Here is a 20895-nt window from a genome sequence, read left to right as displayed (position 1 = left end):
TAAAAAAAACATAGAAATGACAACCGTATGGTAATGAAAGCAGCATACCTGAGACTTTTAAGACTTCCTGTAGAAAACTACTAGGGTGGTTGACATCTTCCTCTTTGTATACATACGTCACGTTTGCCGTGATTTCAGTGCCATCATCACTGTGGACGTGAAAATGGGTTTTGTGTGAGAGTTAAACATGCTCCCTTCATCCTGTTTAGCTGTACAAGCAGCAGCTAAATGAAATATGCAGAAATTCTAAAGAGTGCAGTTGAGAAAGATGGGTTGGTTCAAGGATATGACGTTGTACTTACATGAAGTCGGCGATGGGAAATTGAAACTGTTTGCCGTCTGGTTCACTGAGAACCTTATGGAGCTAAAAGGGGACAAAACATCAAGTTGTCAACTACTATCATGACCTGAACATGACCATGAATGTATCTTATGTGTAGAAGTACAGTATATCTTACTAGTTTGTTAATTGAATCCTGGATCTGGAGTTTGGTCTCATTGGTGAGTGTGAGTCTATTACTTAGAGACTCCTGGGTTACATTGGTTATTTTGAAACCAAGGTCGATGGCAAATGAAGTATCTGTAAGTTCTGTGAGCACACAAAAAAATGGTCACTATAGCAACAGATCAAATGAACTGCTACAATTTAGGAGTTTCAACAACATTAAAAAACATTCAAGAAGTATTTAGATAGCAGGAGCAGTTGAATGTTTACTAATTAAGAAATTATATTATAGAGTGGAAATAAATGTCTTCATGAAGCCTAATTTGTGGAACTCACTGATATAAGTTGCATTCTGGAAGGTGGTTTGAGTGGTCGTGAATTGAGGAGACAGTTGCTTCTTGACGGCACCAAGGACATCATCCTCAGTGGGGACTGGTGTTTTGACCTTGAATATCAGTTGAACAAAAACCCCCACTGTGCCGAATCTAAGAGAAAATAATAATACATGGAAAATTACATTTCCTAAAGAAAATGTGTGTACTTGCTAGCTTGTCTTAAAGTATTCATGGTTGTAAAATAAGTTATAGTATTGGCAGTCACCGCAGTAGTAATGGTAGTGACTGGTTATAATTGGAAAAAGTAGGTAGATGGAAAGATTGATTGATGGATAAGAATAGGATAGGATAGGATAGGATAGCCTGAACATATGAAAGTTGGTTCGGTCTCTCTAGCTTGAACGGTTCAAGAGTTAATATTATTTTTGGTAGGTTATTATATGCTAATTTATACTCAATTAAATTGTTTTAGTTTAGAAAGTTTAGAAAATGTTAAAATAATTAGAAAAAGTATCTAAGAAATCTAGTGGTCTTGCCTTCAGCAAGCACATTTATAATAATGGATTAGATTTATATTTCGCCTTTTGACCGATTGATGTACTCAAAGAGCTTTTCTAAAGAAAAGTTAACATTTTGGATGCTTTCATTAAAACATCAGTAGTTAACGACACAAGCATGGATATACATGGTTCATTGTTGCAAAGGTTACTCAATTGACAAAGTGTTCATTGAATTGTATGAAATAATTATAATAAATGATCTTGCTTACCTAGTTGTTGATGTCACTGAAGTCAAAAGGGTAGGAAGTGGTGTGGTGCTGGTAGTTGTTGTTGGGGCAACAGTGGTGGTCAGGAGACCTAGAAAATAAATGAAAATACATTTTAGAGGGATTATAAACTTGTAATATGTCATATAACATAGATATATAAGTGTTTTCGAGATTGAGTATTATACACGTTACATGGTGTTTGATAACTCACTGTCATAAAAAAAACATAGAAATGACAACCGTATGGTAATGAAAGCAGCATACCTGAGACTTTTAAGACTTCCTGTAGAAAACTACTAGGGTGGTTGACATCTTCCTCTTTGTATACATACGTCACGTTTGCCGTGATTTCAGTGCCATCATCACTGTGGACGTGAAAATGGGTTTTGTGTGAGAGTTAAACATGCTCCCTTCATCCTGTTTAGCTGTACAAGCAGCAGCTAAATGAAATATGCAGAAATTCTAAAGAGTGCAGTTGAGAAAGATGGGTTGGTTCAAGGATATGACGTTGTACTTACATGAAGTCGGCGATGGGAAATTGAAACTGTTTGCCGTCTGGTTCACTGAGAACCTTATGGAGCTAAAAGGGGACAAAACATCAAGTTGTCAACTACTATCATGACCTGAACATGACCATGAATGTATCTTATGTGTAGAAGTACAGTATATCTTACTAGTTTGTTAATTGAATCCTGGATCTGGAGTTTGGTCTCATTGGTGAGTGTGAGTCTATTACTTAGAGACTCCTGGGTTACATTGGTTATTTTGAAACCAAGGTCGATGGCAAATGAAGTATCTGTAAGTTCTGTGAGCACACAAAAAAATGGTCACTATAGCAACAGATCAAATGAACTGCTACAATTTAGGAGTTTCAACAACATTAAAAAACATTCAAGAAGTATTTAGATAGCAGGAGCAGTTGAATGTTTACTCATTAAGAAATTATATTATAGAGTGGAAATAAATGTCTTCATGAAGCCTAATTTGTGGAACTCACTGATATAAGTTGCATTCTGGAAGGTGGTTTGAGTGGTCGTGAATTGAGGAGACAGTTGCTTCTTGACGGCACCAAGGACATCATCCTCAGTGGGGACTGGTGTTTTGACCTTGAATATCAGTTGAACAAAAACCCCCACTGTGCCGAATCTAAGAGAAAATAATAATACATGGAAAATTACATTTCCTAAAGAAAATGTGTGTACTTGCTAGCTTGTCTTAAAGTATTCATGGTTGTAAAATAAGTTATAGTATTGGCAGTCACCGCAGTAGTAATGGTAGTGACTGGTTATAATTGGAAAAAGTAGGTAGATGGAAAGATTGATTGATGGATAAGAATAGGATAGGATAGGATAGGATAGCCTGAACATATGAAAGTTGGTTCGGTCTCTCTAGCTTGAACGGTTCAAGAGTTAATATTATTTTTGGTAGGTTATTATATGCTAATTTATACTCAATTAAATTGTTTTAGTTTAGAAAGTTTAGAAAATGTTAAAATAATTAGAAAAAGTATCTAAGAAATCTAGTGGTCTTGCCTTCAGCAAGCACATTAATAATAATGGATTAGATTTATATTGCGCCTTTTGACCGATTGATGTACTCAAAGAGCTTTTCTAAAGAAAAGTTAACATTTTGGATGCTTTCATTAAAACATCAGTAGTTAACGACACAAGCATGGATATACATGGTTCATTGTTGCAAAGGTTACTCAATTGACAAAGTGTTCATTGAATTGTATGAAATAATTATAATAAATGATCTTGCTTACCTAGTTGTTGATGTCACTGAAGTCAAAAGGGTAGGAAGTGGTGTGGTGCTGGTAGTTGTTGTTGGGGCAACAGTGGTGGTCAGGAGACCTAGAAAATAAATGAAAATACATTTTAGAGGGATTATAAACTTGTAATATGTCATATAACATAGATATATAAGTGTTTTCGAGATTGAGTATTATACACGTTACATGGTGTTTGATAACTCACTGTCATAAAAAAAACATAGAAATGACAACCGTATGGTAATGAAAGCAGCATACCTGAGACTTTTAAGACTTCCTGTAGAAAACTACTAGGGTGGTTGACATCTTCCTCTTTGTATACATACGTCACGTTTGCCGTGATTTCAGTGCCATCATCACTGTGGACGTGAAAATGGGTTTTGTGTGAGAGTTAAACATGCTCCCTTCATCCTGTTTAGCTGTACAAGCAGCAGCTAAATGAAATATGCAGAAATTCTAAAGAGTGCAGTTGAGAAAGATGGGTTGGTTCAAGGATATGACGTTGTACTTACATGAAGTCGGCGATGGGAAATTGAAACTGTTTGCCGTCTGGTTCACTGAGAACCTTATGGAGCTAAAAGGGGACAAAACATCAAGTTGTCAACTACTATCATGACCTGAACATGACCATGAATGTATCTTATGTGTAGAAGTACAGTATATCTTACTAGTTTGTTAATTGAATCCTGGATCTGGAGTTTGGTCTCATTGGTGAGTGTGAGTCTATTACTTAGAGACTCCTGGGTTACATTGGTTATTTTGAAACCAAGGTCGATGGCAAATGAAGTATCTGTAAGTTCTGTGAGCACACAAAAAAATGGTCACTATAGCAACAGATCAAATGAACTGCTACAATTTAGGAGTTTCAACAACATTAAAAAACATTCAAGAAGTATTTAGATAGCAGGAGCAGTTGAATGTTTACTCATTAAGAAATTATATTATAGAGTGGAAATAAATGTCTTCATGAAGCCTAATTTGTGGAACTCACTGATATAAGTTGCATTCTGGAAGGTGGTTTGAGTGGTCGTGAATTGAGGAGACAGTTGCTTCTTGACGGCACCAAGGACATCATCCTCAGTGGGGACTGGTGTTTTGACCTTGAATATCAGTTGAACAAAAACCCCCACTGTGCCGAATCTAAGAGAAAATAATAATACATGGAAAATTACATTTCCTAAAGAAAATGTGTGTACTTGCTAGCTTGTCTTAAAGTATTCATGGTTGTAAAATAAGTTATAGTATTGGCAGTCACCGCAGTAGTAATGGTAGTGACTGGTTATAATTGGAAAAAGTAGGTAGATGGAAAGATTGATTGATGGATAAGAATAGGATAGGATAGGATAGGATAGCCTGAACATATGAAAGTTGGTTCGGTCTCTCTAGCTTGAACGGTTCAAGAGTTAATATTATTTTTGGTAGGTTATTATATGCTAATTTATACTCAATTAAATTGTTTTAGTTTAGAAAGTTTAGAAAATGTTAAAATAATTAGAAAAAGTATCTAAGAAATCTAGTGGTCTTGCCTTCAGCAAGCACATTAATAATAATGGATTAGATTTATATTGCGCCTTTTGACCGATTGATGTACTCAAAGAGCTTTTCTAAAGAAAAGTTAACATTTTGGATGCTTTCATTAAAACATCAGTAGTTAACGACACAAGCATGGATATACATGGTTCATTGTTGCAAAGGTTACTCAATTGACAAAGTGTTCATTGAATTGTATGAAATAATTATAATAAATGATCTTGCTTACCTAGTTGTTGATGTCACTGAAGTCAAAAGGGTAGGAAGTGGTGTGGTGCTGGTAGTTGTTGTTGGGGCAACAGTGGTGGTCAGGAGACCTAGAAAATAAATGAAAATACATTTTAGAGGGATTATAAACTTGTAATATGTCATATAACATAGATATATAAGTGTTTTCGAGATTGAGTATTATACACGTTACATGGTGTTTGATAACTCACTGTCATAAAAAAAACATAGAAATGACAACCGTATGGTAATGAAAGCAGCATACCTGAGACTTTTAAGACTTCCTGTAGAAAACTACTAGGGTGGTTGACATCTTCCTCTTTGTATACATACGTCACGTTTGCCGTGATTTCAGTGCCATCATCACTGTGGACGTGAAAATGGGTTTTGTGTGAGAGTTAAACATGCTCCCTTCATCCTGTTTAGCTGTACAAGCAGCAGCTAAATGAAATATGCAGAAATTCTAAAGAGTGCAGTTGAGAAAGATGGGTTGGTTCAAGGATATGACGTTGTACTTACATGAAGTCGGCGATGGGAAATTGAAACTGTTTGCCGTCTGGTTCACTGAGAACCTTATGGAGCTAAAAGGGGACAAAACATCAAGTTGTCAACTACTATCATGACCTGAACATGACCATGAATGTATCTTATGTGTAGAAGTACAGTATATCTTACTAGTTTGTTAATTGAATCCTGGATCTGGAGTTTGGTCTCATTGGTGAGTGTGAGTCTATTACTTAGAGACTCCTGGGTTACATTGGTTATTTTGAAACCAAGGTCGATGGCAAATGAAGTATCTGTAAGTTCTGTGAGCACACAAAAAAATGGTCACTATAGCAACAGATCAAATGAACTGCTACAATTTAGGAGTTTCAACAACATTAAAAAACATTCAAGAAGTATTTAGATAGCAGGAGCAGTTGAATGTTTACTCATTAAGAAATTATATTATAGAGTGGAAATAAATGTCTTCATGAAGCCTAAGTTGTGGAACTCACTGATATAAGTTGCATTCTGGAAGGTGGTTTGAGTGGTCGTGAATTGAGGAGACATTTGCTTCTTGACGGCACCAAGGACATCATCCTCAGTGGGGACTGGTGTTTTGACCTTGAATATCAGTTGAACAAAAACCCCCACTGTGCCGAATCTAAGAGAAAATAATAATACATGGAAAATTACATTTCCTAAAGAAAATGTGTGTACTTGCTAGCTTGTCTTAAAGTATTCATGGTTGTAAAATAAGTTATAGTATTGGCAGTCACCGCAGTAGTAATGGTAGTGACTGGTTATAATTGGAAAAAGTAGGTAGATGGAAAGATTGATTGATGGATAAGAATAGGATAGGATAGGATAGGATAGCCTGAACATATGAAAGTTGGTTCGGTCTCTCTAGCTTGAACGGTTCAAGAGTTAATATTATTTTTGGTAGGTTATTATATGCTAATTTATACTCAATTAAATTGTTTTAGTTTAGAAAGTTTAGAAAATGTTAAAATAATTAGAAAAAGTATCTAAGAAATCTAGTGGTCTTGCCTTCAGCAAGCACATTAATAATAATGGATTAGATTTATATTGCGCCTTTTGACCGATTGATGTACTCAAAGAGCTTTTCTAAAGAAAAGTTAACATTTTGGATGCTTTCATTAAAACATCAGTAGTTAACGACACAAGCATGGATATACATGGTTCATTGTTGCAAAGGTTACTCAATTGACAAAGTGTTCATTGAATTGTATGAAATAATTATAATAAATGATCTTGCTTACCTAGTTGTTGATGTCACTGAAGTCAAAAGGGTAGGAAGTGGTGTGGTGCTGGTAGTTGTTGTTGGGGCAACAGTGGTGGTCAGGAGACCTAGAAAATAAATGAAAATACATTTTAGAGGGATTATAAACTTGTAATATGTCATATAACATAGATATATAAGTGTTTTCGAGATTGAGTATTATACACGTTACATGGTGTTTGATAACTCACTGTCATAAAAAAAACATAGAAATGACAACCGTATGGTAATGAAAGCAGCATACCTGAGACTTTTAAGACTTCCTGTAGAAAACTACTAGGGTGGTTGACATCTTCCTCTTTGTATACATACGTCACGTTTGCCGTGATTTCAGTGCCATCATCACTGTGGACGTGAAAATGGGTTTTGTGTGAGAGTTAAACATGCTCCCTTCATCCTGTTTAGCTGTACAAGCAGCAGCTAAATGAAATATGCAGAAATTCTAAAGAGTGCAGTTGAGAAAGATGGGTTGGTTCAAGGATATGACGTTGTACTTACATGAAGTCGGCGATGGGAAATTGAAACTGTTTGCCGTCTGGTTCACTGAGAACCTTATGGAGCTAAAAGGGGACAAAACATCAAGTTGTCAACTACTATCATGACCTGAACATGACCATGAATGTATCTTATGTGTCGAAGTACAGTATATCTTACTAGTTTGTTAATTGAATCCTGGATCTGGAGTTTGGTCTCATTGGTGAGTGTGAGTCTATTACTTAGAGACTCCTGGGTTACATTGGTTATTTTGAAACCAAGGTCGATGGCAAATTAAGTATCTGTAAGTTCTGTGAGCACACAAAAAAATGGTCACTATAGCAACAGATCAAATGAACTGCTACAATTTAGGAGTTTCAACAACATTAAAAAACATTCAAGAAGTATTTAGATAGCAGGAGCAGTTGAATGTTTACTCATTAAGAAATTATATTATAGAGTGGAAATAAATGTCTTCATGAAGCCTAATTTGTGGAACTCACTGATATAAGTTGCATTCTGGAAGGTGGTTTGAGTGGTCGTGAATTGAGGAGACAGTTGCTTCTTGACGGCACCAAGGACATCATCCTCAGTGGGGACTGGTGTTTTGTCCTTGAATATCAGTTGAACAAAAACCCCCACTGTGCCGAATCTAAGAGAAAATAATAATACATGGAAAATTACATTTCCTAAAGAAAATGTGTGTACTTGCTAGCTTGTCTTAAAGTATTCATGGTTGTAAAATAAGTTATAGTATTGGCAGTCACCGCAGTAGTAATGGTAGTGACTGGTTATAATTGGAAAAAGTAGGTAGATGGAAAGATTGATTGATGGATAAGAATAGGATAGGATAGGATAGGATAGCCTGAACATATGAAAGTTGGTTCGGTCTCTCTAGCTTGAACGGTTCAAGAGTTAATATTATTTTTGGTAGGTTATTATATGCTAATTTATACTCAATTAAATTGTTTTAGTTTAGAAAGTTTAGAAAATGTTAAAATAATTAGAAAAAGTATCTAAGAAATCAAGTGGTCTTGCCTTCAGCAAGCACATTAATAATAATGGATTAGATTTATATTGCGCCTTTTGACCGATTGATGTACTCAAAGAGCTTTTCTAAAGAAAAGTTAACATTTTGGATGCTTTCATTAAAACATCAGTAGTTAACGACACAAGCATGGATATACATGGTTCATTGTTGCAAAGGTTACTCAATTGACAAAGTGTTCATTGAATTGTATGAAATAATTATAATAAATGATCTTGCTTACCTAGTTGTTGATGTCACTGAAGTCAAAAGGGTAGGAAGTGGTGTGGTGCTGGTAGTTGTTGTTGGGGCAACAGTGGTGGTCAGGAGACCTAGAAAATAAATGAAAATACATTTTAGAGGGATTATAAACTTGTAATATGTCATATAACATAGATATATAAGTGTTTTCGAGATTGAGTATTATACACGTTACATGGTGTTTGAAAACTCACTGTCATAAAAAAAACATAGAAATGACAACCGTATGGTAATGAAAGCAGCATACCTGAGACTTTTAAGACTTCCTGTAGAAAACTACTAGGGTGGTTGACATCTTCCTCTTTGTATACATACGTCACGTTTGCCGTGATTTCAGTGCCATCATCACTGTGGACGTGAAAATGGGTTTTGTGTGAGAGTTAAACATGCTCCCTTCATCCTGTTTAGCTGTACAAGCAGCAGCTAAATGAAATATGCAGAAATTCTAAAGAGTGCAGTTGAGAAAGATGGGTTGGTTCAAGGATATGACGTTGTACTTACATGAAGTCGGCGATGGGAAATTGAAACTGTTTGCCGTCTGGTTCACTGAGAACCTTATGGAGCTAAAAGGGGACAAAACATCAAGTTGTCAACTACTATCATGACCTGAACATGACCATGAATGTATCTTATGTGTAGAAGTACAGTATATCTTACTAGTTTGTTAATTGAATCCTGGATCTGGAGTTTGGTCTCATTGGTGAGTGTGAGTCTATTACTTAGAGACTCCTGGGTTACATTGGTTATTTTGAAACCAAGGTCGATGGCAAATGAAGTATCTGTAAGTTCTGTGAGCACACAAAAAAATGGTCACTATAGCAACAGATCAAATGAACTGCTACAATTTAGGAGTTTCAACAACATTAAAAAACATTCAAGAAGTATTTAGATAGCAGGAGCAGTTGAATGTTTACTCATTAAGAAATTATATTATAGAGTGGAAATAAATGTCTTCATGAAGCCTAATTTGTGGAACTCACTGATATAAGTTGCATTCTGGAAGGTGGTTTGAGTGGTCGTGAATTGAGGAGACAGTTGCTTCTTGACGGCACCAAGGACATCATCCTCAGTGGGGACTGGTGTTTTGACCTTGAATATCAGTTGAACAAAAACCCCCACTGTGCCGAATCTAAGAGAAAATAATAATACATGGAAAATTACATTTCCTAAAGAAAATGTGTGTACTTGCTAGCTTGTCTTAAAGTATTCATGGTTGTAAAATAAGTTATAGTATTGGCAGTCACCGCAGTAGTAATGGTAGTGACTGGTTATAATTGGAAAAAGTAGGTAGATGGAAAGATTGATTGATGGATAAGAATAGGATAGGATAGGATAGGATAGCCTGAACATATGAAAGTTGGTTCGGTCTCTCTAGCTTGAACGGTTCAAGAGTTAATATTATTTTTGGTAGGTTATTATATGCTAATTTATACTCAATTAAATTGTTTTAGTTTAGAAAGTTTAGAAAATGTTAAAATAATTAGAAAAAGTATCTAAGAAATCTAGTGGTCTTGCCTTCAGCAAGCACATTAATAATAATGGATTAGATTTATATTGCGCCTTTTGACCGATTGATGTACTCAAAGAGCTTTTCTAAAGAAAAGTTAACATTTTGGATGCTTTCATTAAAACATCAGTAGTTAACGACACAAGCATGGATATACATGGTTCATTGTTGCAAAGGTTACTCAATTGACAAAGTGTTCATTGAATTGTATGAAATAATTATAATAAATGATCTTGCTTACCTAGTTGTTGATGTCACTGAAGTCAAAAGGGTAGGAAGTGGTGTGGTGCTGGTAGTTGTTGTTGGGGCAACAGTGGTGGTCAGGAGACCTAGAAAATAAATGAAAATACATTTTAGAGGGATTATAAACTTGTAATATGTCATATAACATAGATATATAAGTGTTTTCGAGATTGAGTATTATACACGTTACATGGTGTTTGATAACTCACTGTCATAAAAAAAACATAGAAATGACAACCGTATGGTAATGAAAGCAGCATACCTGAGACTTTTAAGACTTCCTGTAGAAAACTACTAGGGTGGTTGACATCTTCCTCTTTGTATACATACGTCACGTTTGCCGTGATTTCAGTGCCATCATCACTGTGGACGTGAAAATGGGTTTTGTGTGAGAGTTAAACATGCTCCCTTCATCCTGTTTAGCTGTACAAGCAGCAGCTAAATGAAATATGCAGAAATTCTAAAGAGTGCAGTTGAGAAAGATGGGTTGGTTCAAGGATATGACGTTGTACTTACATGAAGTCGGCGATGGGAAATTGAAACTGTTTGCCGTCTGGTTCACTGAGAACCTTATGGAGCTAAAAGGGGACAAAACATCAAGTTGTCAACTACTATCATGACCTGAACATGACCATGAATGTATCTTATGTGTAGAAGTACAGTATATCTTACTAGTTTGTTAATTGAATCCTGGATCTGGAGTTTGGTCTCATTGATGAGTGTGAGTCTATTACTTAGAGACTCCTGGGTTACATTGGTTATTTTGAAACCAAGGTCGATGGCAAATGAAGTATCTGTAAGTTCTGTGAGCACACAAAAAAATGGTCACTATAGCAACAGATCAAATGAACTGCTACAATTTAGGAGTTTCAACAACATTAAAAAACATTCAAGAAGTATTTAGATAGCAGGAGCAGTTGAATGTTTACTCATTAAGAAATTATATTATAGAGTGGAAATAAATGTCTTCATGAAGCCTAATTTGTGGAACTCACTGATATAAGTTGCATTCTGGAAGGTGGTTTGAGTGGTCGTGAATTGAGGAGACAGTTGCTTCTTGACGGCACCAAGGACATCATCCTCAGTGGGGACTGGTGTTTTGACCTTGAATATCAGTTGAACAAAAACCCCCACTGTGCCGAATCTAAGAGAAAATAATAATACATGGAAAATTACATTTCCTAAAGAAAATGTGTGTACTTGCTAGCTTGTCTTAAAGTATTCATGGTTGTAAAATAAGTTATAGTATTGGCAGTCACCGCAGTAGTAATGGTAGTGACTGGTTATAATTGGAAAAAGTAGGTAGATGGAAAGATTGATTGATGGATAAGAATAGGATAGGATAGGATAGGATAGCCTGAACATATGAAAGTTGGTTCGGTCTCTCTAGCTTGAACGGTTCAAGAGTTAATATTATTTTTGGTAGGTTATTATATGCTAATTTATACTCAATTAAATTGTTTTAGTTTAGAAAGTTTAGAAAATGTTAAAATAATTAGAAAAAGTATCTAAGAAATCTAGTGGTCTTGCCTTCAGCAAGCACATTAATAATAATGGATTAGATTTATATTGCGCCTTTTGACCGATTGATGTACTCAAAGAGCTTTTCTAAAGAAAAGTTAACATTTTGGATGCTTTCATTAAAACATCAGTAGTTAACGACACAAGCATGGATATACATGGTTCATTGTTGCAAAGGTTACTCAATTGACAAAGTGTTCATTGAATTGTATGAAATAATTATAATAAATGATCTTGCTTACCTAGTTGTTGATGTCACTGAAGTCAAAAGGGTAGGAAGTGGTGTGGTGCTGGTAGTTGTTGTTGGGGCAACAGTGGTGGTCAGGAGACCTAGAAAATAAATGAAAATACATTTTAGAGGGATTATAAACTTGTAATATGTCATATAACATAGATATATAAGTGTTTTCGAGATTGAGTATTATACACGTTACATGGTGTTTGATAACTCACTGTCATAAAAAAAACATAGAAATGACAACCGTATGGTAATGAAAGCAGCATACCTGAGACTTTTAAGACTTCCTGTAGAAAACTACTAGGGTGGTTGACATCTTCCTCTTTGTATACATACGTCACGTTTGCCGTGATTTCAGTGCCATCATCACTGTGGACGTGAAAATGGGTTTTGTGTGAGAGTTAAACATGCTCCCTTCATCCTGTTTAGCTGTACAAGCAGCAGCTAAATGAAATATGCAGAAATTCTAAAGAGTGCAGTTGAGAAAGATGGGTTGGTTCAAGGATATGACGTTGTACTTACATGAAGTCGGCGATGGGAAATTGAAACTGTTTGCCGTCTGGTTCACTGAGAACCTTATGGAGCTAAAAGGGGACAAAACATCAAGTTGTCAACTACTATCATGACCTGAACATGACCATGAATGTATCTTATGTGTAGAAGTACAGTATATCTTACTAGTTTGTTAATTGAATCCTGGATCTGGAGTTTGGTCTCATTGGTGAGTGTGAGTCTATTACTTAGAGACTCCTGGGTTACATTGGTTATTTTGAAACCAAGGTCGATGGCAAATGAAGTATCTGTAAGTTCTGTGAGCACACAAAAAAATGGTCACTATAGCAACAGATCAAATGAACTGCTACAATTTAGGAGTTTCAACAACATTAAAAAACATTCAAGAAGTATTTAGATAGCAGGAGCAGTTGAATGTTTACTCATTAAGAAATTATATTATAGAGTGGAAATAAATGTCTTCATGAAGCCTAATTTGTGGAACTCACTGATATAAGTTGCATTCTGGAAGGTGGTTTGAGTGGTCGTGAATTGAGGAGACAGTTGCTTCTTGACGGCACCAAGGACATCATCCTCAGTGGGGACTGGTGTTTTGACCTTGAATATCAGTTGAACAAAAACCCCCACTGTGCCGAATCTAAGAGAAAATAATAATACATGGAAAATTACATTTCCTAAAGAAAATGTGTGTACTTGCTAGCTTGTCTTAAAGTATTCATGGTTGTAAAATAAGTTATAGTATTGGCAGTCACCGCAGTAGTAATGGTAGTGACTGGTTATAATTGGAAAAAGTAGGTAGATGGAAAGATTGATTGATGGATAAGAATAGGATAGGATAGGATAGGATAGCCTGAACATATGAAAGTTGGTTCGGTCTCTCTAGCTTGAACGGTTCAAGAGTTAATATTATTTTTGGTAGGTTATTATATGCTAATTTATACTCAATTAAATTGTTTTAGTTTAGAAAGTTTAGAAAATGTTAAAATAATTAGAAAAAGTATCTAAGAAATCTAGTGGTCTTGCCTTCAGCAAGCACATTAATAATAATGGATTAGATTTATATTGCGCCTTTTGACCGATTGATGTACTCAAAGAGCTTTTCTAAAGAAAAGTTAACATTTTGGATGCTTTCATTAAAACATCAGTAGTTAACGACACAAGCATGGATATACATGGTTCATTGTTGCAAAGGTTACTCAATTGACAAAGTGTTCATTGAATTGTATGAAATAATTATAATAAATGATCTTGCTTACCTAGTTGTTGATGTCACTGAAGTCAAAAGGGTAGGAAGTGGTGTGGTGCTGGTAGTTGTTGTTGGGGCAACAGTGGTGGTCAGGAGACCTAGAAAATAAATGAAAATACATTTTAGAGGGATTATAAACTTGTAATATGTCATATAACATAGATATATAAGTGTTTTCGAGATTGAGTATTATACACGTTACATGGTGTTTGATAACTCACTGTCATAAAAAAAACATAGAAATGACAACCGTATGGTAATGAAAGCAGCATACCTGAGACTTTTAAGACTTCCTGTAGAAAACTACTAGGGTGGTTGACATCTTCCTCTTTGTATACATACGTCACGTTTGCCGTGATTTCAGTGCCATCATCACTGTGGACGTGAAAATGGGTTTTGTGTGAGAGTTAAACATGCTCCCTTCATCCTGTTTAGCTGTACAAGCAGCAGCTAAATGAAATATGCAGAAATTCTAAAGAGTGCAGTTGAGAAAGATGGGTTGGTTCAAGGATATGACGTTGTACTTACATGAAGTCGGCGATGGGAAATTGAAACTGTTTGCCGTCTGGTTCACTGAGAACCTTATGGAGCTAAAAGGGGACAAAACATCAAGTTGTCAACTACTATCATGACCTGAACATGACCATGAATGTATCTTATGTGTAGAAGTACAGTATATCTTACTAGTTTGTTAATTGAATCCTGGATCTGGAGTTTGGTCTCATTGGTGAGTGTGAGTCTATTACTTAGAGACTCCTGGGTTACATTGGTTATTTTGAAACCAAGGTCGATGGCAAATGAAGTATCTGTAAGTTCTGTGAGCACACAAAAAAATTGTCACTATAGCAACAGATCAAATGAACTGCTACAATTTAGGAGTTTCAACAACATTACAAAACATTCAAGAAGTATTTAGATAGCAGGAGCAGTTGAATGTTTACTTATTAAGAAATTATATTATAGAGTGGAAATAAATGTCTTCATGAAGCCTAATTTGTGGAACTCACTGATATAAGTTGCATTCTGGAAGGTGGTTTGAGTGGTCGTGAATTGAGGAGACAATTGCTTCTTGACGGCACCAAGGACATCATCCTCAGTGGGGACTGGTGTTTTGACCTTGAATATCAGTTTTACAAAAACCCCCACTGTGCCGAATCTAAGAGAAAATAATAATACATGGAAAATTACATTTCCTAAAGAAAATGTGTGTACTTGCTAGCTTGTCTTAAAGTATTCATGGTTGTAAAATAAGTTATAGTATTGGCAGTCACCGCAGTAGTAATGGTAGTGACTGGTTATAATTGGAAAAAGTAGGTAGATGGAAAGATTGATTGATGGATATAGGAAAGGATAGGATAGCCTGAACATATGAAAGTTGGTTCGGTCTCTCTAGCTTGAACGGTTCAAGAGTTAATATTATTTTTGCTAGGTTATTATATGCTAATTTATACTCAATTAAATTGTTTTAGTTTAGAAAGTTTAGAAAATGTTAAAATAATTAGAAAAAGTATCTAAGAAATCTAGTGGTCTTGCCTTCAGCAAGCACATTAATAATAATGGATTAGATTTATATTGCGCCTTTTGACCGATTGATGTACTCAAAGAGCTTTTCTAAAGAAAAGTTAACATTTTGGATGCTTTCATTAAAACATCAGTAGTTAACGACACAAGCATGGATATACATGGTTCATTGTTGCAAAGGTTACTCAATTGACAAAGTGTTCATTGAATTGTATGAAATAATTATAATAAATGATCTTGCTTACCTAGTTGTTGATGTCACTGAAGTCAAAAGGGTAGGAAGTGGTGTGGTGCTGGTAGTTGTTGTTGGGGCAACAGTGGTGGTCAGGAGACCTAGAAAATAAATGAAAATACATTTTAGAGGGATTATAAACTTGTAATATGTCATATAACATAGATATATAAGTGTTTTCGAGATTGAGTATTATACACGTTACATGGTGTTTGATAACTCACTGTCATAAAAAAAACATAGAAATGACAACCGTATGGTAATGAAAGCAGCATACCTGAGACTTTTAAGACTTCCTGTAGAAAACTACTAGGGTGGTTGACATCTTCCTCTTTGTATACATACGTCACGTTTGCCGTGATTTCAGTGCCATCATCACTGTGGACGTGAAAATGGGTTTTGTGTGAGAGTTAAACATGCTCCCTTCATCCTGTTTAGCTGTACAAGCAGCAGCTAAATGAAATATGCAGAAATTCTAAAGAGTGCAGTTGAGAAAGATGGGTTGGTTCAAGGATATGACGTTGTACTTACATGAAGTCGGCGATGGGAAATTGAAACTGTTTGCCGTCTGGTTCACTGAGAACCTTATGGAGCTAAAAGGGGACAAAACATCAAGTTGTCAATTACTATCATGACCTGAACATGACCATGAATGTATCTTATGTGTAGAAGTACAGTATATCTTACTAGTTTGTTAATTGAATCCTGGATCTGGAGTTTGGTCTCATTGGTGAGTGTGAGTCTATTACTTAGAGACTCCTGGGTTACATTGGTTATTTTGAAACCAAGGTCGATGGCAAATGAAGTATCTGTAAGTTCTGTGAGCACACAAAAAAATGGTCACTATAGCAACAGATCAAATGAACTGCTACAATTTAGGAGTTTCAACAACATTAAAAAACATTCAAGAAGTATTTAGATAGCAGGAGCAGTTGAATGTTTACTCATTAAGAAATTATATTATAGAGTGGAAATAAATGTCTTCATGAAGCCTAATTTGTGGAACTCACTGATATAAGTTGCATTCTGGAAGGTGGTTTGAGTGGTCGTGAATTGAGGAGACAGTTGCTTCTTGACGGCACCAAGGACATCATTCTCAGTGGGGACTGGTGTTTTGACCTTGAATATCAGTTTAACAAAAACCCCCACTGTGCCGAATCTAAGAGAAAATAATAATACATGGAAAATTACATTTCCTAAAGAAAATGTGTGTACTTGCTAGCTTGTCTTAAAGTATTCATGGTTGTAAAATAAGTTATAGTATTGGCAGTCACCGCAGTAGTAATGGTAGTGACTGGTTATAATTGGAAAAAGTAGGTAGATGGAAAGATTGATTGATGGATAAGAATAGGATAGGATAGGATAGCCTGAACATATGAAAGTTGGTTCGGTCTCTCTAGCTTGAACGGTTCAAGAGTTAATATTATTTTTGGTAGGTTATTATATGCTAATTTATACTCAATTAAATTGTTTTAGTTTAGAAAGTTTAGAAAATGTTAAAATAATTAGAAAAAGTATCTAAGAAATCTAGTGGTCTTGCCTTCAGCAAGCACATTAATAATAATGGATTAGATTTATATTGCGCCTTTTGACCGATTGATGTACTCAAAGAGCTTTTCTAAAGAAAAGTTAACATTTTGGATGCTTTCATTAAAACATCAGTAGTTAACGACACAAGCATGGATATACATGGTTCATTGTTGCAAAGGTTACTCAATTGACAAAGTGTTCATTGAATTGTATGAAATAATTATAATAAATGATCTTGCTTACCTAGTTGTTGATGTCACTGAAGTCAAAAGGGTAGGAAGTGGTGTGGTGCTGGTAGTTGTTGTTGGGGCAACAGTGGTGGTCAGGAGACCTAGAAAATAAATGAAAATACATTTTAGAGGGATTATAAACTTGTAATATGTCATATAACATAGATATATAAGTGTTTTCGAGATTGAGTATTATACACGTTACATGGTGTTTGATAACTCACTGTCATAAAAAAAACATAGAAATGACAACCGTATGGTAATGAAAGCAGCATACCTGAGACTTTTAAGACTTCCTGTAGAAAACTACTAGGGTGGTTGACATCTTCCTCTTTGTATACATACGTCACGTTTGCCGTGATTTCAGTGCCATCATCACTGTGGACGTGAAAATGGGTTTTGTGTGAGAGTTAAACATGCTCCCTTCATCCTGTTTAGCTGTACAAGCAGCAGCTAAATGAAATATGCAGAAATTCTAAAGAGTGCAGTTGAGAAAGATGGGTTGGTTCAAGGATATGACGTTGTACTTACATGAAGTCGGCGATGGGAAATTGAAACTGTTTGCCGTCTGGTTCACTGAGAACCTTATGGAGCTAAAAGGGGACAAAACATCAAGTTGTCAATTACTATCATGACCTGAACATGACCATGAATGTATCTTATGTGTAGAAGTACAGTATATCTTACTAGTTTGTTAATTGAATCCTGGATCTGGAGTTTGGTCTCATTGGTGAGTGTGAGTCTATTACTTAGAGACTCCTGGGTTACATTGGTTATTTTGAAACCAAGGTCGATGGCAAATGAAGTATCTGTAAGTTCTGTGAGCACACAAAAAAATGGTCACTATAGCAACAGATCAAATGAACTGCTACAATTTAGGAGTTTCAACAACATTAAAAAACATTCAAGAAGTATTTAGATAGCAGGAGCAGTTGAATGTTTACTCATTAAGAAATTATATTATAGAGTGGAAATAAATGTCTTCATGAAGCCTAATTTGTGGAACTCACTGATATAAGTTGCATTCTGGAAGGTGGTTTGAGTGGTCGTGAATTGAGGAGACAGTTGCTTCTTGACGGCACCAAGGACATCATTCTCAGTGGGGACTGGTGTTTTGACCTTGAATATCAGTTTAACAAAAACCCCCACTGTGCCGAATCTAAGAGAAAATAATAATACATGGAAAATTACATTTCCTAAAGAAAATGTGTGTACTTGCTAGCTTGTCTTAAAGTATTCATGGTTGTAAAATAAGTTATAGTATTGGCAGTCACCGCAGTAGTAATGGTAGTGACTGGTTATAATTGGAAAAAGTAGGTAGATGGAAAGATTGATTGATGGATAAGAATAGGATAGGATAGGATAGCCTGAACATATGAAAGTTGGTTCGGTCTCTCTAGCTTGAACGGTTCAAGAGTTAATATTATTTTTGGTAGGTTATTATATGCTAATTTATACTCAATTAAATTGTTTTAGTTTAGAAAGTTTAGAAAATGTTAAAATAATTAGAAAAAGTATCTAAGAAATCTCGTGGTCTTGCCTTCAGCAAGCACATTAATAATAATGGATTAGATTTATATTGCGCCTTTTGACCGATTGATGTATTCAAAGAGCTTTTCTAAAGAAAGGTTGATGTTTTGGATGCTTTTATTAAAACATCAGTAGTTAACGACACAAGCATGAATATACATGGTTCATTGTTGCAAAGGTTCCTTGATTGACAAGGTGTTAATTGAATTGTATGAAATAATTATAATAAATGATGTTGCTTACCTAGTTGTTGATGTCACTGAAGTCAAAAGGGTAGGAAGTGGTGTGGTGCTGGTAGTTGTTGTTGGGGCAACAGTGGTGGTCAGGAGACCTAGAAAATAAATGAAAATACATTTTAGAGGGATTATAAACTTGTAATATTTCATATAACATAGATATATAAGTGTTTTCGAGATTGAGTATTATACACGTTACATGGTGTTTGATAACTCACTGTCATAAAGAAAAACATAGAAAAGACAACCGTATGGTAACGAAAGCAGCATACCTGAGACTTTTAAGACTTCCTGTAGAAAACTACTAGGGTGGTTGACATCTTCCTCTTTGTATTCATACGTCACGTTTGCCGTGATTTCAGTGCCATCATCACTGTGGATGTGAAAATGGGTTTTGTGTGAGAGTTAAACATGCTCCCTTCATCCTGTTTAGCTGTACAAGCAGCAGCTAAATGAAATCTGCAGAAATTCTAAAGAGTGCAGTTCAGAAAGATGGGTTGGTTCAAGGTTATGACGTTGTACTTACATGAATTCGGCGATGGGAAATTGAAACTGTTTGCCGTCTGGTTCACTGAGAACCTTATGGAGCTAAAAGGGGACAAAACATCAAGTTGTCAATTACTATCATGACCTGAACATGACCATGAATGTATCTTATGTGTAGAAGTACAGTATATCTTACTAGTTTGTTAATTGAATCCTGGATCTGGAGTTTCGGTCTCATTGGTGAGTGTGAGTCTATTACTTAGAGACTCCTGGGTTACATTGGTTATTTTGAAACCAAGGTCGATGGCAAATGAAGTATCTGTAAGTTCTGTGAGCACACAAAAAAATGGTCACTATAGCAACAGATCAAATGAACTGCTACAATTTAGGAGTTTCAACAACATTAAAAAACATTCAAGAAGTATTTAGATAGCAGGAGCAGTTGAATGTTTACTCATTAAGAAATTATATTATAGAGTGGAAATAAATGTCTTCATGAAGCCTAATTTGTGGAACTCACTGATATAAGTTGCATTCTGGAAGGTGGTTTGAGTGGTCGTGAATTGAGGAGACAGTTGATTCTTGACGGCACCAAGGACATCATTCTCAGTGGGGACTGGTGTTTTGACCTTGAATATCAGTTTAACAAAAACCCCCACTGTGCCGAATCTAAGAGAAAATAATAATACATGGAAAATTACATTTCCTAAAGAAAATGTGTGTACTTGCTAGCTTGTCTTAAAGTATTCATGGTTGTAAAATAAGTTATAGTATTGGCAGTCACCGCAGTAGTAATGGTAGTGACTGGTTATAATTGGAAAAAGTAGGTAGATGGAAAGATTGATTGATGGATAAGAATAGGATAGGATAGGATAGCCTGAACATATGAAAGTTGGTTCGGTCTCTCTAGCTTGAACGGTTCAAGAGTTAATATTATTTTTGGTAGGTTATTATATGCTAATTTATACTCAATTAAATTGTTTTAGTTTAGAAAGTTTAGAAAATGTTAAAATAATTAGAAAAAGTATCTAAGAAATCTAGTGGTCTTGCCTTCAGCAAGCACATTAATAATAATGGATTAGATTTATATTGCGCCTTTTAACCGATTGATGTACTCAAAGAGCTTTTCTAAAGAAAAGTTAACATTTTGGATGCTTTCATTAAAACATCAGTAGTTAACGACACAAGCATGGATATACATGGTTCATTGTTGCAAAGGTTACTCAATTGACAAAG

General features: G+C 35.4%; 1 protein-coding gene across 1 annotated transcript in view; it reads right to left on the bottom strand.

Annotated features, from left to right (window-relative positions):
• LOC139558902 (mucin-3A-like) overlaps positions 1–20895 on the bottom strand; it is a 37106-nt gene that overhangs the window by 9046 nt on the left and 7165 nt on the right. The window contains exons 12-69 of the mRNA XM_071374411.1: positions 20180–20328; positions 19938–19987; positions 19700–19761; positions 19446–19546; positions 19181–19268; positions 18418–18566; positions 18095–18225; positions 17939–18000; positions 17685–17785; positions 17421–17508; positions 16658–16806; positions 16335–16465; positions 16179–16240; positions 15925–16025; positions 15661–15748; positions 14902–15050; positions 14579–14709; positions 14423–14484; positions 14169–14269; positions 13905–13992; positions 13137–13285; positions 12814–12944; positions 12658–12719; positions 12404–12504; positions 12140–12227; positions 11372–11520; positions 11049–11179; positions 10893–10954; positions 10639–10739; positions 10375–10462; positions 9607–9755; positions 9284–9414; positions 9128–9189; positions 8874–8974; positions 8610–8697; positions 7855–7990; positions 7363–7424; positions 7109–7209; positions 6845–6932; positions 6077–6225; positions 5754–5884; positions 5598–5659; positions 5344–5444; positions 5080–5167; positions 4312–4460; positions 3989–4119; positions 3833–3894; positions 3579–3679; positions 3315–3402; positions 2547–2695; positions 2224–2354; positions 2068–2129; positions 1814–1914; positions 1550–1637; positions 782–930; positions 459–589; positions 303–364; positions 49–149 (exon numbers count right to left, since the gene is read on the bottom strand). Coding sequence (XP_071230512.1) covers positions 49–149; positions 303–364; positions 459–589; positions 782–930; positions 1550–1637; positions 1814–1914; positions 2068–2129; positions 2224–2354; positions 2547–2695; positions 3315–3402; positions 3579–3679; positions 3833–3894; positions 3989–4119; positions 4312–4460; positions 5080–5167; positions 5344–5444; positions 5598–5659; positions 5754–5884; positions 6077–6225; positions 6845–6932; positions 7109–7209; positions 7363–7424; positions 7855–7990; positions 8610–8697; positions 8874–8974; positions 9128–9189; positions 9284–9414; positions 9607–9755; positions 10375–10462; positions 10639–10739; positions 10893–10954; positions 11049–11179; positions 11372–11520; positions 12140–12227; positions 12404–12504; positions 12658–12719; positions 12814–12944; positions 13137–13285; positions 13905–13992; positions 14169–14269; positions 14423–14484; positions 14579–14709; positions 14902–15050; positions 15661–15748; positions 15925–16025; positions 16179–16240; positions 16335–16465; positions 16658–16806; positions 17421–17508; positions 17685–17785; positions 17939–18000; positions 18095–18225; positions 18418–18566; positions 19181–19268; positions 19446–19546; positions 19700–19761; positions 19938–19987; positions 20180–20328 — 6059 coding nt within the window. The remainder of the gene's footprint in view (positions 1–48; positions 150–302; positions 365–458; positions 590–781; positions 931–1549; positions 1638–1813; positions 1915–2067; positions 2130–2223; positions 2355–2546; positions 2696–3314; positions 3403–3578; positions 3680–3832; positions 3895–3988; positions 4120–4311; positions 4461–5079; positions 5168–5343; positions 5445–5597; positions 5660–5753; positions 5885–6076; positions 6226–6844; positions 6933–7108; positions 7210–7362; positions 7425–7854; positions 7991–8609; positions 8698–8873; positions 8975–9127; positions 9190–9283; positions 9415–9606; positions 9756–10374; positions 10463–10638; positions 10740–10892; positions 10955–11048; positions 11180–11371; positions 11521–12139; positions 12228–12403; positions 12505–12657; positions 12720–12813; positions 12945–13136; positions 13286–13904; positions 13993–14168; positions 14270–14422; positions 14485–14578; positions 14710–14901; positions 15051–15660; positions 15749–15924; positions 16026–16178; positions 16241–16334; positions 16466–16657; positions 16807–17420; positions 17509–17684; positions 17786–17938; positions 18001–18094; positions 18226–18417; positions 18567–19180; positions 19269–19445; positions 19547–19699; positions 19762–19937; positions 19988–20179; positions 20329–20895) is intronic.

Source organism: Salvelinus alpinus, chromosome 29 (genome assembly GCF_045679555.1).
Source record: "Salvelinus alpinus chromosome 29, SLU_Salpinus.1, whole genome shotgun sequence".
In the NCBI taxonomy this organism is placed as follows: Eukaryota; Metazoa; Chordata; class Actinopteri; order Salmoniformes; family Salmonidae; genus Salvelinus; species Salvelinus alpinus.
This window is presented reverse-complemented; position numbering and strand designations above follow the sequence as displayed.